Below are 26,145 nucleotides of genomic sequence, written 5' to 3' on the forward strand. Positions count from 1 at the left end.
TACATGGCTTCAATGTTTGTCATGAGAGCATACTGAGGTAGAACAGGAGCGTGCTCTATATATGGCAGCAGTGCTTGTCGTTAGACCATATAGAGGTAGGCACAGGATCACTCTCTATATATGGCAGCAGTGCTTGTCATGAGCCCATACAGAGGTAGGCACAGGAGCACCGTTAATATACAGGACAAGTGTTTGTCATGAGCTCATACTGAGGAAGGCTCAGGAGCGTTCTCTATATATGACAGCAGTGCTTGTCATGAGATCATACTGAAGTAGACACAGCAGTGTGCTCTATATATTGCAGCAGTGCTTGTCATGAGACAAGGCTCAGGAGCGCACTCTATATATGGCAGTAGTGCTTGTCATGAGAGCATACTGGGGTAGAACAGGAGCGTGCTCTATATATGACCGCAGTGCTTGTCGTTAGACCATATAGAGGTAGGCACAGGAACACTGTATATATATGACAAGAAGCTGTAGAGTCCACAGCACTTTAAGTATCTGTTTATTATTATTATTATACTTTATTTATGAAGCGCCAACATATTCCGCAGCGCTGTCTCTCTATATGGCAGCAGTGCTTGTCATGAGTGTATACTAAAGTAGGCACAGCAGCATGTTCTATATATGGCAGCAATGTTTGTAATGAGAGCATACTGAGGTAGGTACAGGATCATGCTCTATATGAGACGGCAGTGTTTGTAATGAGAGCATACTGAGGTAGATACAGGATCATGCTCTATTTGAGGCAGCAGTGTTTGTAATGAGAGCATACTGAGGTAGGTACAGGCGCATGCTCTATATGAGGCAGCAGTGTTTGTAATGAGGACATACTGAGGTAGGCACAGGATCATGCTCTATATGAGGCAGCAGTGTTTGTAATGAGAGCATACTGAGGTAGGTACAGGCACATGCTCTATATGAGGCAGCAGTGTTTGTAATGAGAGCATAATGAGGTAGGTACAGGCGCATGCTCTATATGAGGCAGCAGTGTTTGTAATGAGAGCATACTGAGATAGGTACAGGATCATGCTCTATATGAGGCAGCAGTGTTTGTAATGAGAACATACTGAGGTAGGTACAGGCGCATGCTCTATATGAGGCAGCAGTGTTTGTAATGAGAGCATACTGAGGTAGGTACAGGATCATGCTCTATATGAGGCAGCAGTGTTTGTAATGAGAGCATACTGAAGTAGGTACAGGATCATGCTCTATATGAGGCAGCAGTGATTGTAATTAGAGCAGTGTTTTTCAACCAGTGTGCCGTGGCACACTAGTGTGCCGTGAGAGATCCTCAGGTGTGCCACGGCAGACTGACAACAGTGTGACATATTTTTTAAACTTTGCTTGTTTTTTACTCCCAGTGCAGGGGTAGTTTGTAGGAGGCATGGCATAACAGCACAATACATACAGTATGTGTGTGTTTGTGTATATGTGTATATATATGTGCTGTATTAGGCTACAATGTGTGATTTTTTTAAAATTTTGGGATGGTGGTGTGCCACAGGATTTTTTAATGTAAAAAAGTGTGCCACGGCAAAAAAAAGGTTAAAAATCACTGAATTAGAGCATACTGAGGTAGGTACAGGATCATGCTCTATATGAGGCAGCAGTGTTTGTAATGAGAGCATACTGAGGTAGGTACAGGATCATGCTCTATATGAGGCAGCAGTGTTTGTAATGAGAGCATACTGAGGTAGGTACAGGATCATGCTCTATATGAGGCAGCAGTGTTTGTAATGAGAGCTTACTGAAGTAGGTACAGGATCATGCTCTATATGAGGCAGCAGTGATTGTAATTAGAGCATACTGAGGTAGGTACAGGCGCATGCTCTATATGAGGCAGCAGTGATTGTAATGAGAGCATACTGAGGTAGGTACAGGACCATGCTCTATATGAGGCAGCAGTGTTTGTAACGAGAGCATACTGAGGTAGGTACAGGATTAGGCTCTATATGAGGCAGCAGTGATTGAAATGAGAGCATACTGAGGTAGGTACAGGATCATGCTCTATATGAGGCAGCAGTGTTTGTAATGAGAGCATACTGAGGTAGGTACAGGATCATGCTCTATATGAGGCAGCAGTGTTTGTAATGAGAGCATACTGAGGTAGGTACAGGATCATGCTCTATATGAGGCAGCAGTGTTTGTAATGAGAGCATACTGAGGTAGGTACAGGATCATGCTCTATATGAGGCAGCAGTGTTTGTAATGAGAGCATACTGAGGTAGGTACAGGATCATGCTCTATATGAGGCAGCAGTGTTTGTAATGAGAGCATACTGAGGTAGGTACAGGATCATGCTCTATATGAGGCAGCAGTGTTTGTAATGAGAGCATACTGAGGTAGGTACAGGATCATGCTCTATATGAGGCAGCAGTGATTGTAATGAGAGCATACTGAGGTAGGTACAGGATCATGCTCTATATGAGACAGCAGTGTTTGTAATGAGAGCATACTAAGGTAGGTACAGGTGCGTGCACTATATGAGGCAGCAGTGTTTGTAATGAGAGCATACTGAGTTAGGTACAGGCGCATGCTCTACATGAGGCAGCAGTGTTTGTAATGAGAGCATACTGAGGTAGGTACAGGCACATGCTCTATATGAGGCAGCAGTGTTTGTAATGAGAGCATACTGAGGTAGGTACAGGCGTATGCTCTACATGAGGCAGCAGTGCTTGTAATCAAAGCATACTAAGGTAGGTACAGGAGCATGCTCTATATGAGGCAGCAGTGTTTGTAATGAGAGCATACTGAGGTAGGTACAGGATCATGCTCTATATATGGCAGCAGTGTTTGTAATGAGAGCATACTGAGGTAGGTACAGGATCATGCTCTATATGAGGCAGCAGTGTTTGTAATGAGAGCATACTGAGGTAGGTACAGGATCATGCTCTATATATGGCAGCAGTGTTTGTAATGAGAACATACTGAGGTAGGTACAGGCGCATGCTCTATATGAGGCAGTAGTGTTTGTAATGAGAGCATACTGAGGTAGGTACAGGATCATGCTCTATATGAGGCAGCAGTGTTTGTAATGAGAGCATACTGAGGTAGGTACAGGATCATGCTCTATATATGGCAGCAGTGTTTGTAATGAGAGCATACTGAGGTAGGTAGAGGATCATGCTCTATATGAGGCAGCAGTGTTTGTAATGATAGCATACAGAGGTAGGTACAGGCGCATGCACTATATGAGGCAGCAGTGTTTGTAATGAGAGCATACTGAGGTAGGTACAGGCGCATGCTCTATATGAGACAGTAGTGTTTGTAATGAGAGCATACTGAGGTAGGTACAGGATCATGCTCTATATGAGGCAGCAGTGTTTGTAATGAGAGCATACTGAGGTAGGTACAGGATCATGCTCTATATATGGCAGCAGTGTTTGTAATGAGAGCATACTGAGGTAGGTAGAGGATCATGCTCTATATGAGGCAGCAGTGTTTGTAATGATAGCATACTGAGGTAGGTACAGGCGCATGCACTATATCAGACAGCAGTGTTTGTAATGAGAGCATACTGAGGTAGGAACAGGCACATGCTCTATATGAGGCAGCAGTGTTTGTAATGAGAGAATACTGAGGTAGGTACAGGTGCATGCTCTATATGAGGCAGTAGTGTTTGTAATGAGAGCATACTGAGGCCTAGATTTGGAGTTCGGCGGTAAAAGGGCTGTTAACGCTCCGCGGGCTTTTTTCTGGCCGCACCATAAAATTAACTCTGGTATCGAGAGTTCAAACAAATGCTGCGTTAGGCTCCAAAAAAGGAGCGTAGAGCATTTTTACCGCAAATGCAACTCTCGATACCAGAGTTGCTTACGGACGCGGCCGGCCTCAAAAACGTGCTCGTGCACGATTCCCCCATAGGAAACAATGGGGCTGTTTGAGCTGAAAAAAAACCTAACACCTGCAAAAAAGCAGCGTTCAGCTCCTAACGCAGCCCCATTGTTTGCTATGGGGAAACACTTCCTACGTCTGCACCTAACACCCTAACATAAACCCCGAGTCTAAACACCCCTAGCCTTACACTTATTAACCCCTAATCTGCCGCCCCCGCTATCGCTGACCCCTGCATATTTTTTTAAACCCCTAATCTGCCGCTCCGTAAACCGCCGCCACCTACGTTATCCCTATGTACCCCTAATCTGCTACCCCTAACACCGCCGACCCCTATATTATATTTATTAACCCCTAACCTGCCCCCCACAACGTCGCCGACACCTGCCTACACTTATTAACCCCTAATCTGCCGAGCGGACCTGAGCGCTACTATAATAAAGTTATTAACCCCTAATCCGCCTCACTAACCCTATCATAAATAGTATTAACCCCTAATCTGCCCTCCCTAACATCGCCGACACCTAACTTCAATTATTAACCCCTAATCTTCCGATCGGAGCTCACCGCTATTCTAATAAATGGATTAACCCCTAAAGCTAAGTCTAACCCTAACACTAACACCCCCCTAAGTTAAATATAATATTTATCTAACGAAATAAATTAACTCTTATTAAATAACTTATTCCTATTTAAAGCTAAATACTTACCTGTAAAATAAATCCTAATATAGCTACAATATAAATTATAATTATATTATAGCTATTTTAGGATTAATATTTATTTTACAGGTAACTTTGTATTTATTTTAACCAGGTACAATAGCTATTAAATAGTTAAGAACTATTTAATAGTTACCTAGTTAAAATAATAACAAATTTACCTGTAAAATAAATCCTAACCTAAGTTATAATTAAACCTAACACTACCCTATCAATAAAATAATTAAATAAACTACCTACAATTACCTACAATTAACCTAACACTACACTATCAATAAATTAATTAAACACAATTCCTACAAATAAATACAATTAAATAAACTAGCTAAAGTACAAAAAATAAAAAAGAACTAAGTTACAGAAAATAAAAAATATTTACAAACATAAGAAAAATATTACAACAATTTTAAACTAATTACACCTACTCTAAGCCCCCTAATAAAATAACAAAGCCCCCCAAAATAAAAAATTCCCTACCCTATTCTAAATTAAAAAAGTTACAAGCTCTTTTACCTTACCAGCCCTGAACAGGGCCCTTTGCGGGGCATGCCCCAAGAATTTCAGCTCTTTTGCCTGTAAAAAAAAACATACAATACCCCCCCCCCCCAACATTACAACCCACCACCCACATACCCCTAATCTAACCCAAACCCCCCTTAAATAAACCTAACACTAAGCCCCTGAAGATCTTCCTACCTTGTCTTCACCATCCAGGTATCACCGATCCGTCCTGGCTCCAAGATCTTCATCCAACCCAAGCGGGGGTTGGCGATCCATAATCCGGTCCAGAAGAGGCTCCAAAGTCTTCCTCCTATCCGGCAAGAAGAGGACATCCGGACCGGCAAACATCTTCTCCAAGCGGCATCTTCGATCTTCTTCCATCCGGAGCGAAGCGGCAGGATCCTGAAGACCTCCAGCGCGGAACATCCATCCGGACCGACGACTGAACGACGAATGACTGTTCCTTTAAGGGACGTCATCCAAGATGGCGTCCCTCGAATTCCGATTGGCTGATAGGATTCTATCAGCCAATCGGAATTAAGGTAGGAATTTTCTGATTGGCTGATGGAATCAGCCAATCAGAATCAAGTTCAATCCGATTGGCTGATCCAATCAGCCAATCAGATTGAGCTCGCATTCTATTGGCTGTTCCGATCAGCCAATAGAATGCGAGCTCAATCTGATTGGCTGATTGGATCGGCCAATCGGATTGAACTAGATTCTGATTGGCTGATTCCATCAGCCAATCAGAAAATTCCTACCTTAATTCCGATTGGCTGATAGAATCCTATCAGCCAATCGGAATTCGAGGGACGCCATCTTGGATGACGTCCCTTAAAGGAACAGTCATTCGTCGGTCCGGATGGATGTTCCGCGCTGGAGGTCTTCAGGATCCTGCCGCTTCGCTCCGGATGGAAGAAGATCGAAGATGCCGCTTGGAGAAGATGTTTGCCGGTCCGGATGTCCTCTTCTTGCCGGATAGGAGGAAGACTTTGGAGCCTCTTCTGGACCTCTTCAGCACCGGATTATGGATCGCCAACCCCCGCTTGGGTTGGATGAAGATCTTGGAGCCAGGACGGATCGGTGATACCTGGATGGTGAAGACAAGGTAGGAAGATCTTCAGGGGATTAGTGTTAGGTTTATTTAAGGGGGGTTTGGGTTAGATTAGGGGTATGTGGGTGGTGGGTTGTAATGTTGGGGGGGGGGGGTATTGTATGTTTTTTTTTACAGGCAAAAGAGCTGAACTTCTTGGGGCATGCCCCGCAAAGGGCCCTGTTCAGGGCTGGTAAGGTAAAAGAGCTTGTAACTTTTTTAATTTAGAATAGGGTAGGGAATTTTTTATTTTGGGGGGCTTTGTTATTTTATTAGGGGGCTTAGAGTAGGTGTAATTAGTTTAAAATTGTTGTAATATTTTTCTTATGTTTGTAAATATTTTTTTATTTTCTGTAACTTAGTTCTTTTTTATTTTTTGTACTTTAGCTAGTTTATTTAATTGTATTTATTTGTAGGAATTGTGTTTAATTAATTTATTGATAGTGTAGTGTTAGGTTAATTGTAGGTAATTGTAGGTAGTTTATTTAATTATTTTATTGATAGGGTAGTGTTAGGTTTAATTATAACTTAGGTTAGGATTTATTTTACAGGTAAATTTGTTATTATTTTAACTAGGTAACTATTAAATAGTTCTTAACTATTTAATAGCTATTTTACCTGGTTAAAATAATAACAAAGTTGCCTGTAAAATAAATATTAATCCTAAAATAGCTATAATATAATTATAATTTATATTGTAGCTATATTATGATTTATTTTACAGGTAAGTATTTAGCTTTAAATAGGAATAATTTATTTAATAAGAGTTAATTTATTTCGTTAGATAAAAATTATATTTAACTTAGGGGGGTGTTAGTATTAGGGTTAGACTTAGCTTTAGGGGTTAATACATTTATTAGAATAGCGGTGAGCTCCGGTCGGCAGATTAGGGGTTAATAATTGAAGTTAGGTGTCGGCGATGTTAGGGAGGGCAGATTAGGGGTTAATACTATTTATGATAGGGTTAGTGAGGCGGATTAGGGGTTAATACATTTATTATAGTAGCGCTCAGGTCCGCTCGGCAGATTAGGGGTTAATAAGTGTAGGCAGGTGTCGGCGACGTTGAGGGGGGCAGATTAGGGGTTAATAAATATAATATAGGGGTCGGCGATGTTAGGGCAGCAGATTAGGGGTACATAGGGATAACGTAGGTGGCGGCGATTTGCGGTCGGAAGATTAGGGGTTAATTATTTTAAGTAGCTGGCGGCGACGTTGTGGGGGGCAAGTTAGGGGTTAATAAATGTAATACAGGGGTCGGCGGGGTTAGGGGCAGCAGATTAGGGGTACATAAGTATAACGTAGGTGGCGGTCGGCAGATTAGGGGTTAAAAATTTTAATCGAGTGGCGGCGGTGTGGGGGGACCTCGGTTTAGGGGTACATAGGTAGTTTATGGGTGTTAGTGTACTTTAGGGTACAGTAGTTAAGAGCTTTATGAACCGGCGTTAGCCAGAAAGCTCTTAACTCCTGCTATTTTCAGGCGGCTGGAATCTTGTCGTTAGAGCTCTAACGCTCACTTCAGAAACGACTCTAAATACCAGCGTTAGAAAGATCCCATTGAAAATATAGGCTACGCAAATGGCGTAGGGGGATCTGCGGTATGGAAAAGTCGCGGCTGAAAAGTGAGCGTTAGACCCTTTAATCACTGACTCCAAATACCAGCGGGCGGCCAAAACCAGCGTTAGGAGCCTCTAACGCTGGTTTTGACGGCTACCGCCGAACTCCAAATCTAGGCCTCTGGTAGGTACAGGATCATGCTCTATATGAGGCAGTAGTGTTTGTAATGAGAGCATACTGAGGTAGGTACAGGATCATGCTCTATATGAGGCAGCAGTGTTTGTAATGAGAGCATACTGAGGTAGGTACAGGATCATGCTCTATATGAGGCAGCAGTGTTTGTAATGAGAGCATACTGAGGTAGGTACAGGTGCACGCTCTATATGAGGCTACAGTGTTTGTAATGAGAGCATACTGAGGTAAGTACAGGATCATGCTCTATATGAGGCAGCAGTGTTTGTAATGAGAGCATACTGAGGTAGGAACAGGCACATGCTCTATATGAGGCAGCAGTGTTTGTAATGAGAGCATACTGAGGTAGGTACAGGATCATGCTCTATATGAGGCAGCAGTGTTTGTAATGAGAGCATACTGAGGTAGGTACAGGAGCATGCTGTATATGAGGCATTAGTGTTTGTAATGAGAGCATACTGTGGTAGGTACAGGAGCATGCTCTATATGAGGCAGCAGTGTTTGTAATGAGAGCATACTGAGGTAGGTACAGGAGCATGCTCTATATAAGGCAGCAGTGTTTGTAATGAGAGCATACTGAGGTAGGTACAGGATCATGCTCTATATGAGACAGCAGTGTTTGTAATGAGAGCATACAGAGGTAGGTACAGGATCATGCTCTATATGAGGCAGCAGTGTTTGTAATGAGAGCATACTGAGGTAGGTACAGGAGCATGCTCTATATGAGGCAGCAGTGTTTGTAATGAGAGCATACTGAGGTAGGTACAGGATCATGCTCTATATGAGGCAGCAGTGTTTGTAATGAGAGCATACTGAGGTAGGAACCGGCACATGCTCTATATGAGGCAGCAGTGTTTGTAATGAGAGCATACTGAGGTAGGTACAGGATCATGCTCTATAGGAGGCAGCAGTGTTTGTAATGAGATCATACTGAGGTAGGTACAAGATCATGCTCCATATGAGGCAGCAGTGTTTGTAATGAGAGCATACTGAGGTAGGTACAGGATCATGCTCTAAATGAGACAGCAGTGTTTGTAATGAGAGCATACTGAGGTAGGTACAGGATCATGCTCTATATGAGACAGCAGTGTTTGTAATGAGAGCATACTGAGGTAGGTACAGGAGCATGCTGTATATGACGCAGCAGTGTTTGTAATGAGAGCATACTGAGGTAGGTACAGGATCATGCTCTATATGAGGCAGCATTGTTTGTAATGAGAGCATACTGAGGTAGGTACAGGATCATGCTCTATATGAGGCATCAGTGATTGTAATGAGAGCATACTGTGGTAGGTACAGGATCATGCTCTATATGAAGCAGCAGTGTTTGTAATGAGAGCATACTGAGGTAGGTACAGGTTCATGCTCTGTATGAGGCAGCAGTGTTTGTAATGAGAGCATACTGAGGTAGGTACAGTATCATGCTCTATATAAGGCAGCAGTGATTGTAATGAGAGCATACTGAGGTAGGTACAGGAGCATGCTCTATATGAGGCAGCAGTGTTTGTAATGAGAGCATACTGATGTAGGTACTAGATCATGCTCTATATGAGGCAGCAGTGTTTGTAATGAGAGCATACTGAGGTAGGTACAAGATCATGCTCTATATGAGGCAGCAGTGTTTTTAATTAGAGCATACTGAGGTAGGTACAGTTGCATGCTCTTTATGAAGCAGCAGTTATGGGAGCACACTGAAGTAGGCTCAGGAGCGTGCTTTATGTATGACAGCAGTGCTTGTCGTGAGAGCATACTGAGATAGGCACAGGGTTAAATTGGATCAAGGGGTTAGATACATACGATGTGACTACACTATTCCAAGATGCTGGTTTATTTCGGCCCATAGTTGGTACCTGTTAACCTTTTAAATTGGGATTTTTTTTTCTCCTTAGCTGTGCTATTGTACTTAATTTTTGTATTAATTAAATTGTATTATATAAAATCTGTGCCAATTTCTTCCCAAAAGTGATTCAATATTACTCATTGCTGTAAGTAGCTGCATTTAATACAAAGTGTGATTTAATAGGCTTCAGGATTGTCACGGATACCAGACGGCTAAGGCTACCCCCACCCCCCTACAACCTCACCCCTGTTGTTTCTCAGTGGTTTTTGGCTCCTCAGAGCAACCACAATCTCTGGAAGCTTTTGGTTGCATGGTTTTGTGCTCCAAACTTGTTTAGAAAAGAGCTTGTGTATGACCAGGAAAACCCTCCTAGGCTGGCCGGGCTCCTGGAGCTCCTGGTCGGCCGCCTCACAACGGACACCCGCCTTACCCCTCTCAGGCTGTCCAGGCTCCTGGAACTCCCGGTCGGCCACAGGACAGCAGGACACCCGCTAACTTTACTCCTCGTCGCTCCAGCAACCATGTGCCCCAGAGCTCCGCTCTTTTTGGGATTAGTAGCCCCTAGGGAGGACAAGAGGTGGACAAATTACCGGAGGGGAGCTCCTTTGGTATCCGGGGTTTTTGGACACCCATAACTTCAACGGACTGTAACCCCGGTCCCCAGTAACGAATCATGCTGATTTTTGGACTGTGAAATCTGGGGACCGAGAGCTTTAAAATGACATGGAAGTGCCGCCCCTCCACCTGGATCACCCCGAAACCGCCACCCCTATGTTTTGAGATTATGTGGGACTGTGGCTCCTATGGAGGCGCCGGTCAGTCTGAAAGGGCGGGAATGGCGGGAAAATAGTGGGATTGTCCTTTGTGTTATCAAGATGAGCTGTGTGTATAAAAGGAATGTATGTTTTACAATAAAATCAGTTCTTGATTCACCTGAAGGCTAGTCTGTCTAGTTATTTGGGTGAGTTCCAGCTAAAATCACTTTCCTGGGCTACATAGCAGCCTGTTCCAGGCAAAGGAAGGACCCTCTGGCAGAGCTACTCAGTCGAGGTAGCTGGAGTCTGCCACAGGGTGGGACCCTGAGTACTGGTGATGTTGGGCATTAGGGGTGGCTACAGGCTGTGGTCACTTGCCAGCTACATAGCTGCAGTCGGCAGGGAGGAAGCAGGACCCGTTTGGCGGAGCTACCCAGTCGGGGTAGCCGGGGGTATCCGTCACATTGGCTGGCAGCGGTGGGTTCTGCTTCTTCCACACGATTCCTGCTGACAGAGAAGGGCCATAGTAGCTGGTAACTACAGGAGGCACTGACCCAGCTGAACTATCCTGGTTCTGCACTGGACCAGCTGAGCTGCAGGAGCATTGTCCGCCGGCAACTATGGAGGGAGAGGCTTCAACAAGAAAAGGATTGTGATGGAAAGGTCCTCCCCACAGATGAGAGGTACTGGGTCCGGTGGGACTTGCGAGTGCTTTTCCTGGGAGAGCAGCCCGTGGAGGAATGGCTATCGGATCTAGATCAACTGGTCCAGGCAGAGATGTGGGTGGAGGATAGCTACCGGGACCTCCAATGGCTCGCAATGCAAGCACGGCCATGGCTGGAGGATTGCTCCCCCACAGAGGGCTTTGGCGGCCCTGGGTTACTATTTGAAAAGTTGACAGAAGACCCAGAATTTGGGAGCGGGGCAAAACTGAGAGCAACGAACATTTACCTCTCCCGAGAGCAGATGTTGGATCTCTCGGGGGTACCCTGGCTGGTATCCGATATGGTATCGCTTATTGTCCAAGAATGAGAACTGGAAAAGGCATACAAGAGGCTGCTAGACCGAGTTCTGCAGCATGCCACGGAGTCTGCACGGAGCTGTGGTGCAGCACTGTGGGAATCATGGAGGTTGACCTCAGATGAGTGGCCACAGAGCATAAGCGACTATGAGCTGCTAGATACAGATCAGCAGCCTGGGCCCAAGCTTATAGACCTGGACAAAGGAGCCACCCCAGCAGAAGCGCTGGCAACAGGGCAGACAGCCGCCGGCCTCTGCCCAGCACCTGTAACACCCCCAGGAAACCAGGGAGAGGAGGTAGGCGTCCTCCCTCCCCTTACAGAGAAACCCTTGCAGGGAGAGATGGATGTCAATAACTCTCCCCAGCGGCAGAGCCAGGAGCAGGGAGAGGAGACAGTCGGTCTCTCTCTGCAGAGGCAGAGCCATCCCCTGGGAGCGGAGGTAGTCGTCCTCCCTCCCCGTAAACAGAAACCCTTCCCGGGAGAGGAGACAGTCGGTCTCTCTCCCCAGCAGTGGAGCCATCCCCTGGGAGCGGAGGTAGTCGTCCTCCCTCCCCTTAAGCAGAAACCCTTTCTGGGAGAGGAGACAGTCGGTCTCTCTCCCCAGCGGCAGCACACTTTCCCATGGAGCGGAGGTAGCAGACCTGCCTTCCCAGCAGTAGATCTCCTTCTCGGGAGAAGAGACAGACGGTCTCTCCCCTCAGTAGCTTGGCAGGGTCTATACCCTTTTCTTGTCCTGGAGTATATCTCTCAGGGGGCAGGCCAGGGGATTACCCGCTCATGTAGTTGGTGCCACAAGTTTGGGCACCCCCAAGTTTTGCCTGCCCCACCAAGGAGCAACTTCCACCAACAGCCGGGAACCGGCAATGGCTTTGTTGGATACCTGCCCCTGCATTTGGTGCCATCAGTTTGGGCACCGAGTCTTGCCTGCCCCACCAAGGAGCAACCTCAACCTACTGTCTGGGGTGGGTATACAGCTGGGAAACCGGTACTGGCTTTGTTTGTGGGTGGGTCAGCTGGTACTCAACAGAGTGTCAAAGAGGGAGACAGTTTGGCCATGGAACTTAAGGACACTGGAACTTGTGGCAAACTTGTTTGGGACTTTGCATTATGTGACTATCCCTGCACCCAGGGCGCAGGGTATAAATGCCAGCAGGAACCCCCCAGGATACCCCAAGCTCAGGAGAGATGGGATAACCTCTCCCAGCAACCGAGAAGTGGAGGGCCACCGTCGGACAGCCCCTGGCTGACCCGTTAAGGGTCTAGCCGGGTCTGCCGAACTGGAGGGGGGGAGATGTCACGGATACCAGACGGCTAAGGCTATTGCCCACCCCCCTACAATTTCACCCCTGTTGTTTCTCAGTGGTTTTGGGCTCCTCAGAGCAACCACAATCTCTGAAAACTTTTGGTTGCATGGTTTTGTGTTCCAAACTTGTTTAGAAAATAGCTTGTGTATGACCAGGAAAACCCTCCTAGGCTGGCCGGGCTCCTGGAACTCCCGGTCAACCACCTCACAACGGACACCCGCCTAACCCCTCTCAGGCTGTCCAGGCTCCTGGAACTCCCGGTCGGCCACAGGACAGCAGGACACCCGCTACCTTTACCCCTCTTCGCTCTAGCAACCATGTGCCCCAGAGCTCCGCTCTTTTGGGGATTAGTAGCCCCTAGGGAGGACAAGAGGTGGACAAATTACCGGAGGGGAGCTCCTTTACGAACCGGGGTTTTTGGACACCCCTAACCCCATAACTTCAACGGACTGTAACTCCGGTCCCAAGTAACGAATCATGCTGATTTTTGGACTGTGAAATCTGGGGACCGAGAGCTTTACAGTGACACCGAGAGCTTTACAATGACAAGTGCCGCTGCTCCACCGGGATCACCCGAAACCGCCACCCCAATGTATTGAGATTATGTGAGACTGTGGCGCCTATGGAGATGCCGGGCTGTCTGGAGGGGCGGGAATTGTGGGATTGTCCTTTGTTATCAAGATGAGATGTGTGTATAAAAGGAGTGTGTGTTCTCAGTTCTTGTTCACCTGAAGGCTAGTCTGTCTAGTTATTTGGATGAGTTCCAGCTAAAATCACTTTCCTGGGCTACATAGCAGCCTGTTCCAGGCAAAGGAAGGACCCTCTGGCAGAGCTACTCAGTCTGGGTAGCTGGAGTCTGCCACAGGGTGGGACCCTGAGTACTGGTGCAGTCGGGCATCAGGGGTGGCTACAGATTGTGGTCACTTGCCAGCTACATAGCTGCAGTCGGCAGGGAGGAAGCAGGACCCGTTTGGTGGAGCTACCCAGTCGGGGTAGCCGGGGGTATCCGTCACAAGGATATTATTGTAAAAGAAGATAAAATATACAAACTGCTGTTATATAAATTTGTTACACCCTGTACTGTGCTCTATCAGGTAACTTCCTGCTGTAATTACAGGGCGTCTAGAGGAAAACCCGGACACTGGGCTGTTAAATGTGAAGGAAGAGGATGAGACAGATGACATGAATAGTCATCAGACTGAAATACATTGCTCCCTCCCTGCCGGTGAGTAGTAATACGTGAGAGTCTGCCGGGGCTGTGCACACAGTTACTTACTGCTCTCCCTTGTAGTTTACTGTCTGGTTTATAAGCGCAGATAACACAATGAGTTTAACCCTTGTTTAGTTCATGTTGTAGTTTATACTGGAATATAGAGGCTCACAGTAAAAAAAAAAGAATGAGAGGGAGAAGGAGGAGAATGTCCTAATTTGGTGCTATTGTCTGTTAGGGAAATAAACAAACAATATATAGTAAAGTTATAAACAAAACTAGATCATGTGATATAAAAACTGAATCTACTTTATTTGTACAGATGAAGATTACGCTGATATAGTGAAAGTTGAGATAACAGAAGATCTATGTGTGAGGCATCTGCTGGAAGCACCAGATGAGGAAACCAGTGACAGCATCAGCCCAGGTGAGTGTGCACTTGTGGTGTGTCTGAGGGATGCAGGTCACAGGTAAGTGTGCACGTATGTTGTGTCTGTGGGGCATGGGCTACAGGTGAATGTGTTACGGATGAGTGTGCATGTGTGTTGTGTCTCAGGGATACAGGTTACATGTGAGTGGACATGTGTATTGTGTCTCCGGGACACAGGTTTACAGGTGAGTGTGCATGTGTCTGAGGGACGAAGATAGCATGGATTGTGTGTGTGTTACAGGTGAGTGTACACGAGGTGGTTGTGCATGTATGTTGTGGGTTACAGGTCAGTGAGTACATATATTGTGTGTGAGGTATGTGAGTTACAGGTGAGTGTGCACATATATTGTATGTGAGTTATAGGTAAGTGTGATAGTCTACTAAATAATTCTCTTGTGTGCACATAGTAATTTTTTGCGTTCTCACATGATTTTTCGTTTTATATAATGAGAGAGAAATTGATACATCCCATGAGTACTACTAACAACTTGCACATATGCATGTATATTCTTATTGTACAGGTCGTATGGATGTGACGCCTTCAGATGGCTCAGTAGTTGAGTACAGAGGAGAACCGTATGTGTGTGATCACGTGAAGACTGAGGAGGATGAAGTTCTTATCAATACGGCTACAGGTGATTAGCACTAATTAACACACTACCCGTAAACATCTGCCGGATATAGCGCAGGTCTTTCCTCCACATGCAGTCCTAGCACAGCTTTGCCAGCGAAGTTGCGCTAGTTAAACCCAAAACGACCACAGATGTACAGGTTATGTCTGTCATTAAGGGGTTAAGTAAAGGGAATATTCTGATGGTGACATTTTGTCTCATGTAAATAACAGTTATATTTTCTCAGATGGTTACACAGCAGACACAAGTCAGTGAGCAGCTCATGTATGATTAACTAAGGAATAGATTACAAATAAAGCACAAAAATATAAGTTCTACTGAGTGCTAACTCAGCTCAAGATAAATCTGGTGCTCCTATTCTTGAACTCATATTACAAGTTGAACGTAAAATATTATCGGAAGAGCCAACGTCTCAGGCGCACTAACATCTGGAGGTCGTTTATTGTGACCTCGCTGAGTCCCTTTCTGCATAGACTTCTGTATATTTGTACACATATAAATAAAACACATATATATATACACCTTTGTGCACCAGATCATAGACCATATCCCTTTAAATCACTATTAGAACATTTATTTCTATGATAAACCTTGTTTTTGTGTTACATATGTATAACTATATACTTTACTCTAATATACCATACGTGTTTTATTGCGCATATATTCAGGCGTTCATGGAACAGTAAAGTCAAAATTAAACTTTTGTGCTTCAGTTAGAGGATACAGTTTTAAACAAATTTCCAATTTACTTCTAATTTTCTGTATTTTCTTGGTATCCTTTGTTCAATTTATAACCTAGAGGTAGCGCTCAAAGCTAATTGGAGGGGTTAAACTAAGGTTAGCAGGATTTGCTTTCTCCTAAGCGCTTTGTCTGTTTCTCTTTTTTTACACATTTATTCTTTGTTCAATAGCATACCTAGGTAGGCTCAGGGGGCAGCAATGCCCTACTAGCTAGCTGATGTCTGCACACAAATGCCTCTTGTCATTGGCTCAGCAGATGTGTACAGCTAGATCCCAGTAGTGCTTTGCGTATCCTTCAACAAAAGATAACAACATTTGCTTAATTCTCTTGGTAACATAAGTACATTGAAAAGTTGTATAAAATGACTCTCTCTGAATCATGAAAGTTTTTTTTTTCTTGTATTTTACTTCAGGTCTCTAAAAGCACTAAGTTTCCAGTGCTATTTTGTAATGTGCTCGAGTGTAACGCTTATGTCGCCAATGTAATATGAGCGTTGGTAGCAAATCCTGCGCTCTTCATTCAAAGTATAGGCTGCGCTAAATAAATGTCAGCCTCGTTAAAGGGACATAAAACCCTTAATTTCTCTTGTTAAGTGTGTTCAGTCCACGGGTCATCCATTACTTATGGGATATATTCTCCTTCCCAACAGGAAGTTGCAAGAGGATCACCCAAGCAGAGCTGCTATATAGCTCCTCCCCTCACATGTCATATCCAGTCATTCTCTTGCAACCCTCAGCAATGAAGGTCGCGAGAGGAGCTGGAGTTTTTACTTAACTATTCTTCAATCAAAAGTTTGTTATTTTAAATGGCACCGGAGTGTGCTGTTTTTCTATCTCAGGCAGTATTTGGAAGAAGAAACTGCCTGCGTTCTTTATCTATGATCTTAGCAGGCGTAACTAAGATCCACTGGCTGTTCTCGACATTCTGAGGAGTGGCGTAACTTCAGAAACTGGGAATAGCATGCGGGGTCCTCCGCAAATGAGGTATGTGCAGTACTTTATTTTCTGGGAATGGAATTGACTAAGAAAATACTGCTGTTACCATATGATGTAAGTACAGCCTTAAATGCAGTAGTAGCAACTGGTATCAGGCTGATAAATGTATGCGCAGTCGAGTTATATTCTAGGGACTAGAATTTGACTGAGAAAATACTGTTAACACTGAAATAATACTTAAGCCTTCTCTGCAGTGGTAGCGACTGGTAGCAGGCTTAGTGATAGCTTTGCATGACATTGACAAATGTTGGTTTTAATAAAACGTTTACTGGCATGTTATTCGTTTTTGTGAGGTACTTTGGTGATAAATCGCTTTGGGCATGATTTTATTCCACATGGCTAACATATTTTTCTGCATGGAAACCGTTATATCAGGGCTCCCACTGTTGTGATTGGAGTGGGAGGGCCCTTGTTTTAGCGCCTTGTTGCGCAGTTAAAATTATTGCACAGTCTTTCTGCTTCTTCCTCCTTTATCCAGGACGTCTCTAGAGAGCTCAGGGGTCTGCAAATTTCATTTGTGAGGGAGGTAATCAGTCACAGCAGATCTGTGACAGTGTGCTGACTGTGATTAAAAGCGTTAAATCTTAATTGATATCTGTTTTATCCGTTTTGGGTATTGAGGGGTTAATCATCCTTTTGCTAATGGGTGCAATCCTCTGCTAATAATACACTTCTTGTTAAGAATTGTTTAATTATATCTGTATTTTTGAAGCGCTGCAGCGTTTTTTATATTGCTTGTAAACTTATTGAAGTGATTTCCAAGCTTGTTAGTTTTCATTACTAAGTCTGTTTTAAACATGTCTGATTCAGAGGAAACTGTTTGTTCATCAGATTTCAGTCGGACAATATCACGACTGTGGCTTACATCAATCATCAAGGGGGAACCAGGAGTTCCCTAGCGATGTTGGAAGTCTCGAAGATAATTCGCTGGGCAGAGTCTCGCTCTTGCCACCTGTCAGCGATTCACATCCCAGGCGTAGAGAACTGGGAGGCGGATTTCCTAAGTCGCCAGACTTTTCATCCGGGAGAGTGGGAACTTCATCCGGAGGTATTTGCTCAACTGATTCGTCGTTGGGGCAAACCGGATCTGGATCTCATGGCATCTCGCCAGAACGCGAAGCTTCCTTGTTACTGATCCAGGTCCAGGGACCCGGGAGTGGTGCTGGTAGAAGCATTAGCAGCCCCTTGGGTTTTCAACATAGCTTATGTGTTTCCACCATTTCCGTTGCTACCTCGACTGATTGCCAGGATCAAACAGGAGAGGGCATCGGTAATTCTGATAGCGCCTGCGTGGCCACGCAGGACCTGGTATGCAGACCTAGTGGACATGTCGTCCTGTCCACCATGGTCTCTTCCTCTGAGGCAGGACCTTCTAATTCAGGGTCCTTTCAACCATCCAAACCTAATTTCTCTGAGGCTGACTGCCTGGAAATTGAACGCTTGATTCTATCAAAGCGTGGGTTTTCGGATTCGGTTATTGATACATTAATACAGGCTCGGAAACCTGTGACAAGAAAAATTTACCATAAGATATGGCGTAAATATTTATATTGGTGCGAATCCAAGAGTTACTCATGGAGTAAGGTTAGGATTCCTAGGATATTAGCTTTTCTACAAGAGGGTTTAGAAAAGGGTTTATCCGCTAGTTCGCTAAAGGGACAGATTTCAGCTCTTTCTATTCTTTTACACAAACGTCTGGCAGAGCATCCAGACGTCCAGGCCTTTTGTCAGGCTTTGGCTAGAATTAAGCCTGTGTTTAAAGCTGTTGCTCCTCCGTGGAGCTTAAACTTGGTTCTTAAAGTTCTTCAGGGTGTTCCGTTTGAACCCCTTCATTCCATTGATATTAAGCTTTTATCTTGGAAAGTTTTGTTTCTGATGGCTATTTCCTCGGCTCGAAGAGTCTCTGAGTTATCTGCCTTACATTGTGATTCTCCTTATCTGATCTTTCATTCAGACAAGGTAGTTCTGCGTACTAAACCTGGGTTCTTACCTAAGGTTGTTTCTAACAGGAATATCAATCAAGAGATTGTTGTTCCATCATTATGTCCTAATCCTTCTTCAAAGAAGGAACGTCTTTTGCATAATCTAGATGTGGTCCGTGCTCTGAAGTTCTACTTACAGGCAACTAAAGATTTTAGACAAACTTCTTCTCTGTTTGTCGTTTACTCTGGACAGAGGAGAGGTCAAAAGGCTTCGGCTACCTCTCTCTCTTTTTGGCTTCGTAGCATAATACGTTTAGCCTATGAGACTGCTGGACAGCAGCCTCCTGAAAGAATTACAGCTCATTCCACCAGAGCTGTGGCTTCCACCTGCGCCTTTAAGAATGAGGCCTCTGTTGAACAGATTTGCAAAGCTACAACTTGGTCTTCACTTCATACTTTTTCCAAATTTTACAAATTTGACACTTTCGCTTCTTCGGAGGCTGGTTTGGGAGAAAGGTTCTACAGGCAGTGGTTCCTTCTGTTTAATGTTCCTGCCTTGTCCCTCCCATCATCCGTGTACTTAGCTTTGGTATTGGTATCCCATAAGTAATGGATGACCCGTGGACTGAACACACTTAACAAGAGAAAACATAATTTATGCTTACCTGATAAATTTATTTCTCTTGTAGTGTGTTCAGTCCACGGCCCGCCCTGTCTTTTTCAGGCAGGTTCTAAATTTTAAAATTATAACTCCAGTCACCACTGCACCTTATAGTTTCTCCTTTCTCGTCTTGTTTCGGTCGAATGACTGGATATGACATGTGAGGGGAGGAGCTATATAGCAGCTCTGCTTGGGTGATCCTCTTGCAACTTCCTGTTGGGAAGGAGAATATATCCCATAAGTAATGGATGAACCGTGGACTGAACACACTACAAGAGAAATAAATTTATCAGGTAAGCATAAATTATGTTTTTTTTTTCATGATTCAGAGATAGACTAGGGAGCATACAGGATACAGGTGAGTGTACATGTTTGATGTGTCTGAGGGATACAGGGCACAGGTGAGTGTACGTGTGTGATGTGTCTGAGGGATACAGGATACAGGTGAGTGTACATGTGTGATGTGTCTGAGGGATACAGGGCACAGGTGAGTGTACATGTGCGATGTGTCTGAGGGATACAGGCACAGGTGAGTGTACGTGTGTGATGTGTCTGAGGTATACAGGGCACAGGTGAGTGTATGTGTGTGATGTGCTTGAGGGATACAGGGCACAGGTGAGTGTACGTGTGTGATGTGTCTGAGGGATACAGGGCACAGGTGAGTGTACGTGTGTGATGTGTCTGAGGGATACAGGGCACAGGGGAGTGTACGTGTGGGATGTGCCTAAGGGACGCAGGGCACAGGTGAGTGTATATGTGCGATGTGTCTGAGGGATACAAAGATACATGTGAGTGTACATGTGTGATGTGCCTGAGAGATACAGGGAACAGGTGAGTGTACGTGTGTGATGTGCCTAAGGGACGCAGGGCACATGTGAGTGTATATGTGTGATGTGTCTGAGGGATACAGGGCACAGGTGAGTGTACGTGTGTATGATGTATCTGGGGGATACAGGGCACAGGTGAGTGTACGTGTGTGGTGTGTCTGAGGGATACAGGGCACAGGTGAGTGTACGTGTGTGGTGTGTCTGAGGGATACAGGGCACAGGTTAGTGTAGGTGTGTGGTGTGTCTGAGGGATACAGGGCACAGGTGAGTGTACATGTGTGATGTGTCTGAGGGATACAGGGCACAGGTGAGTGTACGTATGTGATGTGTCTGAGGGATGCAGGGCACAGGTGAGTGTACGTGTGTGATGTGTCAGGGATACAGGGCACAGGTGAGTGTACATGTGTGATGTGCCTGATGGATACAGGGCACAGGTGAGTGTATGTGTGTGATGTGTCTAAGGGATACAGGGCACAGGTGAGTGTAAATGTGTGATGTGTCTGAGGGATACAGGGCACAGGTGAGTGTAAATGTGTGATGTGTCTGAGGGATACAGGGCACAGGTGAGTGTACATGTGTGATGTGTCTGAGGGATACAGGGTACAGGTGAGTGTACATGTGTGTTGTGTCTGAGGGATACAGGGCACAGGTGAGTGTACATGTATGTTGTGTCTGAGGGATACAGGGCACAGGTGAGTGTACGTGTGTGATGTGCCTCAGGGATACAGGGCACAGGTGAGTGTACATGTGTGATGTGTCTGAGGGATACAGGACACAGGTGAGTGTACGTGTGTGATGAGTCTGAGGGATACAGGGCATTTATTATTTCTTTCTAATGACACGGTGAGTCCACGGATCATCTTAATTACTAATGGGATATTCACCTCCTGATCAGCAGGAGGAGGCAAGGAGCACCAGAGCAGAGCTGTTAAATAGCTCCTCCCTTCCCTCCCACTCCCGTCATTCTCTTTCCCTACGTTAGTGATAGGAAGAGGTAAAGTGAGGTGTTAGTATAGATTCTTCAATCAAGAGTTTATTATATTTAAAGTAGTGCAAGATTGTGCTGCTTTGTCCTAGGGTGTAGCCGTAGTCCATATCAGTCTCTTCAGTAGAGCCTTGGTGGCTTTAAAGCAATGGGAACTTGTGGGACATAATTCTCACTGCGCCTCCCATATTTGTTTGCTGCCCTAATCCTGAAAACCTGAGGCATATTTAATCAGGAATTTCATTTTTTTCAGAGGTCCATGTGGGGGATAGGACTCCTCAAACCTGCTGAACTGCCTTTGCTGTCAGGCAGACATATGAGGTCTTGTTTATTTTTCCTGGGACACTTAGAGGAAAAGGAGCACTTTTATTACACTTCATTACATTTCACATAAGGCTTATGGTTGCACAATATAACGTATAAGCGCTTGGGACATATAAACTCTCAGGGTCTGAGGGGACCAGACAGCATATTACAGGCACTGGGGCTGCGAGAAAGCATAATTACGGTGGTTTTTATTAATATTTTTATTAATATTGCGTTATTTACCATAGCTATAACGGCCAGGAGTGTGTCGTTGCGCTTAGCCACGCCCACGGTGGGCAGATCGTCTAGATTGCGCGCCTTTCATACTGCGCCTCTATCTAGAGACGGTTTAGACAGAGTTACACGCATGATATTGCTCTGCCTAGAAGCGCATGTTGGTTTAGATTTTACAAGCGTTTTTAGACTGGAAGTGCTGCTGAATAGTTTCCCCATCGAATCAGGATTGCTGCCCTACAGGGAGTGAAGGATCCGGTTCTTACAAGCAGGTAGACACCTCAGCAGAGCTGCTGAGGTGTGGGGTGTCTTTATTTTTAGTCTATAGCTGTTTGAGAACGTTGTTTTGTACTTTTTCTTGCACGCAGTAAAAAAAGTTACACTTAAAGAAACAGTAACTTTTTTTGATAAACAATTTTTTGTGTAAAATTAAAATTTCTCTTGCAAGATGTATCGAGTCCACGGATTCATCCAATACTTGTGGGATATTCTCCTTCCCAACAGGAAGTGGCAAAGAGAGCACCCACAGCAGAACTGTCTATATAGCTCCTTACCTAACTCCAGCCCCCAGTCATTCTCTTTGCCGGCTCTAAGCAATAAGGAAGGGTAAAGTGATTGTGGTGACAAAACATTAGTTTTATTTTCTTCAAGCAAGAGTTTGTTATTTTAAATGGTACCGGTGTGTACTATTTACTCTCAAGCAGAAAAAAGATGAAGATTTCTGCCTAGAGGATGATGATCTTAGCATTTGTAACTAAGATCCATTGCTGTTCCCACAGAGGCTGAGGAGTACAGGAAACTTCAGTTGGGGAATGGTTATACAGGCTATGCTGCACTGAGGTATGTTCAGTAATTTTTTTCTAGGAAGACTGTGATATTTCCAGAAAAGGGCTGACATTATCCCCATAAGGGGAAGGGTAAGCTGTAATCAAACACTTTGGTAGTATTTCAAGCTTACATAAGGGCTAAGTTACTCTGCTGGTTGACACTTATATAATAGAGCAAACGTTTATTTCTTTCATGTAATTAGCGAGTCCATGAGCTAGTGACGTATGGGATATACATTCCTACCAGGAGGGGCAAAGTTTCCCAAACCTCAAAATGCCTACAAATACACCCCTCACCACACCCACAATTCAGTTTTACAAACTTTGCCTCCCGTGGAGGTGGTGAAGTAAGTTTGTGCTAGATTCTTCGTTGATATGCGCTTCGCAGCAGGCTGGAGCCCGGTTTTCCTCTCAGAGTGCAGTGAATGTCAGAGGGATGTGAAGAGAGTATTGCCTATTTGAATTCAATGGTCTCCTTCTACGGGATCTATTTCATAGGTTCTCTGTTATCGGTCGTAGAGATTCATCTCTTACCTCCCTTTTCAGATCGACGATATACTCTTATATACCATAACCTCTACTGATTCTCGTTTCAGTACTGGTTTGGCTATCTACTATATGTAGATGAGTGTCCTGGGGTAAGTAAGTCATATTTTTTGTGACACTCTAAGCTATGGTTGGGCACTTTATATGTAAAGTTCTAAATATATGTCTTTAAACTTATATTTGCCTTGATTCAGGATGATCAATATTCCTTATTTCAGACAGTCAGTTTCATACTTGGGTTAATGCATATGAATATTCAATTTTTTTCTTACCTTGAAAAATTGTTTTCAAATTGACTTTTTTCCCTGTGGGCTGTTAGGCTCGCGGGGCTGAAAATGCTTCAATTTATTGCGTCATTCTTGGCGCGGATTTTTTTGGCGCAAAACATTTCTGTTGTCATTTACGGTGTCTTTCTTGACGCCGGAAGTTGTTCGTGACTGTCATTTTTTTTTGACGTTTTGCGCCAAAAATGTCGGCGTTCCGGATGTGGCGTCATTCTTGGCGCCAAAAAAAAATAAAAAATTTTTAGGTGCCAATAATGTTGGCGTCTTTTTTGGCGCTAAAAAATGTGGGCGTCTTTTTTGTCTCCTCCTTTTTTTACACATTATTTCAGTCGCATTTTTTCATTGGCATTCTTTCCCATTCCTGAAACTGTTATTTAAGGAATTTGATAATTTTGCTTTATATGCTGTTTTTTCTATTACATATTGCAAGATGTCTCAGATTGACCCTGGATCAGAATCTACTTCTGGAAAAATGCTGCCTGATGCTGGTTCTACCAAAGTTAAGTGTATTTTTTGTAAACTTTTGGTAACTGTTCCTCCGGCTGTAGTTTGTGATGAATGTCATGATAAACTTTCTAATGCAGATAGTATTTCCATTAGTAATATACCATTACCTGTTGCTGTTCCCTCAACATCTAATACTCAGGATGTTCCTGTTAATATAAGAGAATTTGTTTCTAAATCTATTAGGAAGGCTATGTCTGTTATTCCTCCTTCCAATAAACGTAAAAGGTCTTCTAAAACTTCTCATTTTTCAGATGAAATTTTAAATGACCGTCATAATTCTGATTTGTCTGTTTCTGATGAGGATTTTTCTGGTTCAGAGGATTCTGTCTCAGATATAGACACTGATAAATCTTCATATTTATTTAAGATGGAATTTATTCGCTCTTTACTTAAAGAAGTTTTAATCGCTTTAGAAATGGAGGATTCTAGTCCTCTTGATACTAAATCTACTAAGCGTTTAAATTCGTTTTTTAAACCTCCTATGGTTATTCCAGAAGTTTTTCCTGTCCCTGATGCTATTTCTGAAGTAATTTCTAGGGAATGGAATAATTTGGGTACTTCATTTACTCCTTCTCAAAGGTTTAAGAAATTGTATCCTGGGCCATCTGACAGATTAGAGTTTTGGGACAAAATCCCTAAAGTTGATGGGGCTATCTCTACTCTTGCTAAACGTACTACTATTCCTACGGCAGATAGTACTTCCTTTAAGGATCCTTTAGACAAGAAGGTTGAATCCTTTCTGAGGAAAGCTTATTTATGTTCAGGTAATCTTCTTAGACCTGCTATTTCTTTGGCTGATGTTGCCGCCGCTTCCACTTTTTGGTTGGAGGCTTTAGCACAACAAGTATCAGACCATAATACTCATAGCATTGTTAAACTTCTTCAACATGCTAATAACTTTATTTGTGATGCTATCTTTGATATCATTAGAGTTGATGTCAGGTATATGTCTTTAGCTATTTTAGCTAGAAGAGCTTTATGGCTTAAAACTTGGAATGCAGATATGTCTTCCAAATCAACTTTGCTTGCTCTTTCTTTCCAAGGTAATAAATTATTTGGTTCCCAGTTGGATTCTATTATTTCAACTGTTACTGGGGGGAAAGGAACTTTTTTGCCTCAGGACAAAAAATCTAAAGGTAAATACAGGGCTGCTAATCATTTTCGTTCCTTTCGTCAGAATAAGGAACAGAAGCCTGACCCTTCCCCTAAAGGAACGGTTTCTGTCTGGAAACCTTCTCCAATCTGGAATAAAACCAAGCCTTTTAGAAAGTCAAAACCAGCTCCCAAGTCCACATGAAGGTGCGGCCCTCATTCCAGCTCAGCTGGTAGGGGGCAGGTTACGATTTTTCAAAGACATTTGGATCAATTCGATTCAAAGTCTTTGGATTCAGAACATTGTTTCTCAAGGGTACAGGATAGGTTTCAAGGTAAGGCCACCTGCGAAGAGATTTTTTCTCTCTCGCATTCCAATAAACGCAGTGAAAGCTCAGGCATTTCTGAAATGTGTTTCAGATCTAGAGTCGGCCGGGGTAATTGTGCCTGTTCCAGTTCTGGAACAGGGTCTGGGGTTTTACTCAAATCTATTCATTGTACCAAAGAAGGAGAATTCCTTCAGACCAGTTCTGGATTTAAAGATATTGAATCGTTATGTAAGGATACCAACATTCAAAATGGGAACTATAAGGACTATTCTGCCTTTTGTTCAGAAAGGGCATTATATGTCCACAATAGATTTACAGGATGCATATCTTCATATTCCGATTCATTCAGATCACTTTCAGTTTCTGAGATTCTATTTTCTAGACAAGCATTACCAGTTTGTGGCTCTTCCGTTTGGCCTAGCAACAGCTCCAAGGATCTTTTCAAAGGTTCTCGGTGCCCTTCTCTCTGTAATCAGAGAACAGGGTATTGCGGTATATCCTTATTTGGACGATATCTTGGTACTTGCTCAGTCTTTACATTCTGCAGAATCTCACACAAATCAACTTGTGGTGTTTCTTCAAAAACATGGTTGGAGGATCAATTTACCAAAGAGTTTGTTGATTCCTCAGACAAAGGTAACCTTTTTGGGTTTTCTGATCGATTCAGTGACCATGACCTTGTCTCTAACAGAAAAGAGACGTCTGAAATTGGTTTCAGCCTGTCAAAACCTTCAGTCTCTATCATTCCCTTCGGTAGCTTTGTGCATGGAAATTCTAGGTCTCATGACTGCTGCAT

The 26,145-nt window shown here is 43.9% G+C and overlaps 1 protein-coding gene across 1 annotated transcript in view; it reads left to right on the plus strand.

The window, feature by feature from the left end:
* LOC128657187 (oocyte zinc finger protein XlCOF6.1-like) overlaps positions 1–26,145 on the plus strand; it is a 61,623-nt gene that overhangs the window by 11,230 nt on the left and 24,248 nt on the right. The window contains exons 2-4 of the mRNA XM_053711439.1: positions 13,938–14,045; positions 14,353–14,457; positions 14,982–15,095. Coding sequence (XP_053567414.1) covers positions 13,938–14,045; positions 14,353–14,457; positions 14,982–15,095 — 327 coding nt within the window. The remainder of the gene's footprint in view (positions 1–13,937; positions 14,046–14,352; positions 14,458–14,981; positions 15,096–26,145) is intronic.

Source organism: Bombina bombina, chromosome 4 (genome assembly GCF_027579735.1).
Source record: "Bombina bombina isolate aBomBom1 chromosome 4, aBomBom1.pri, whole genome shotgun sequence".
Lineage (NCBI taxonomy): Eukaryota > Metazoa > Chordata > Amphibia > Anura > Bombinatoridae > Bombina > Bombina bombina.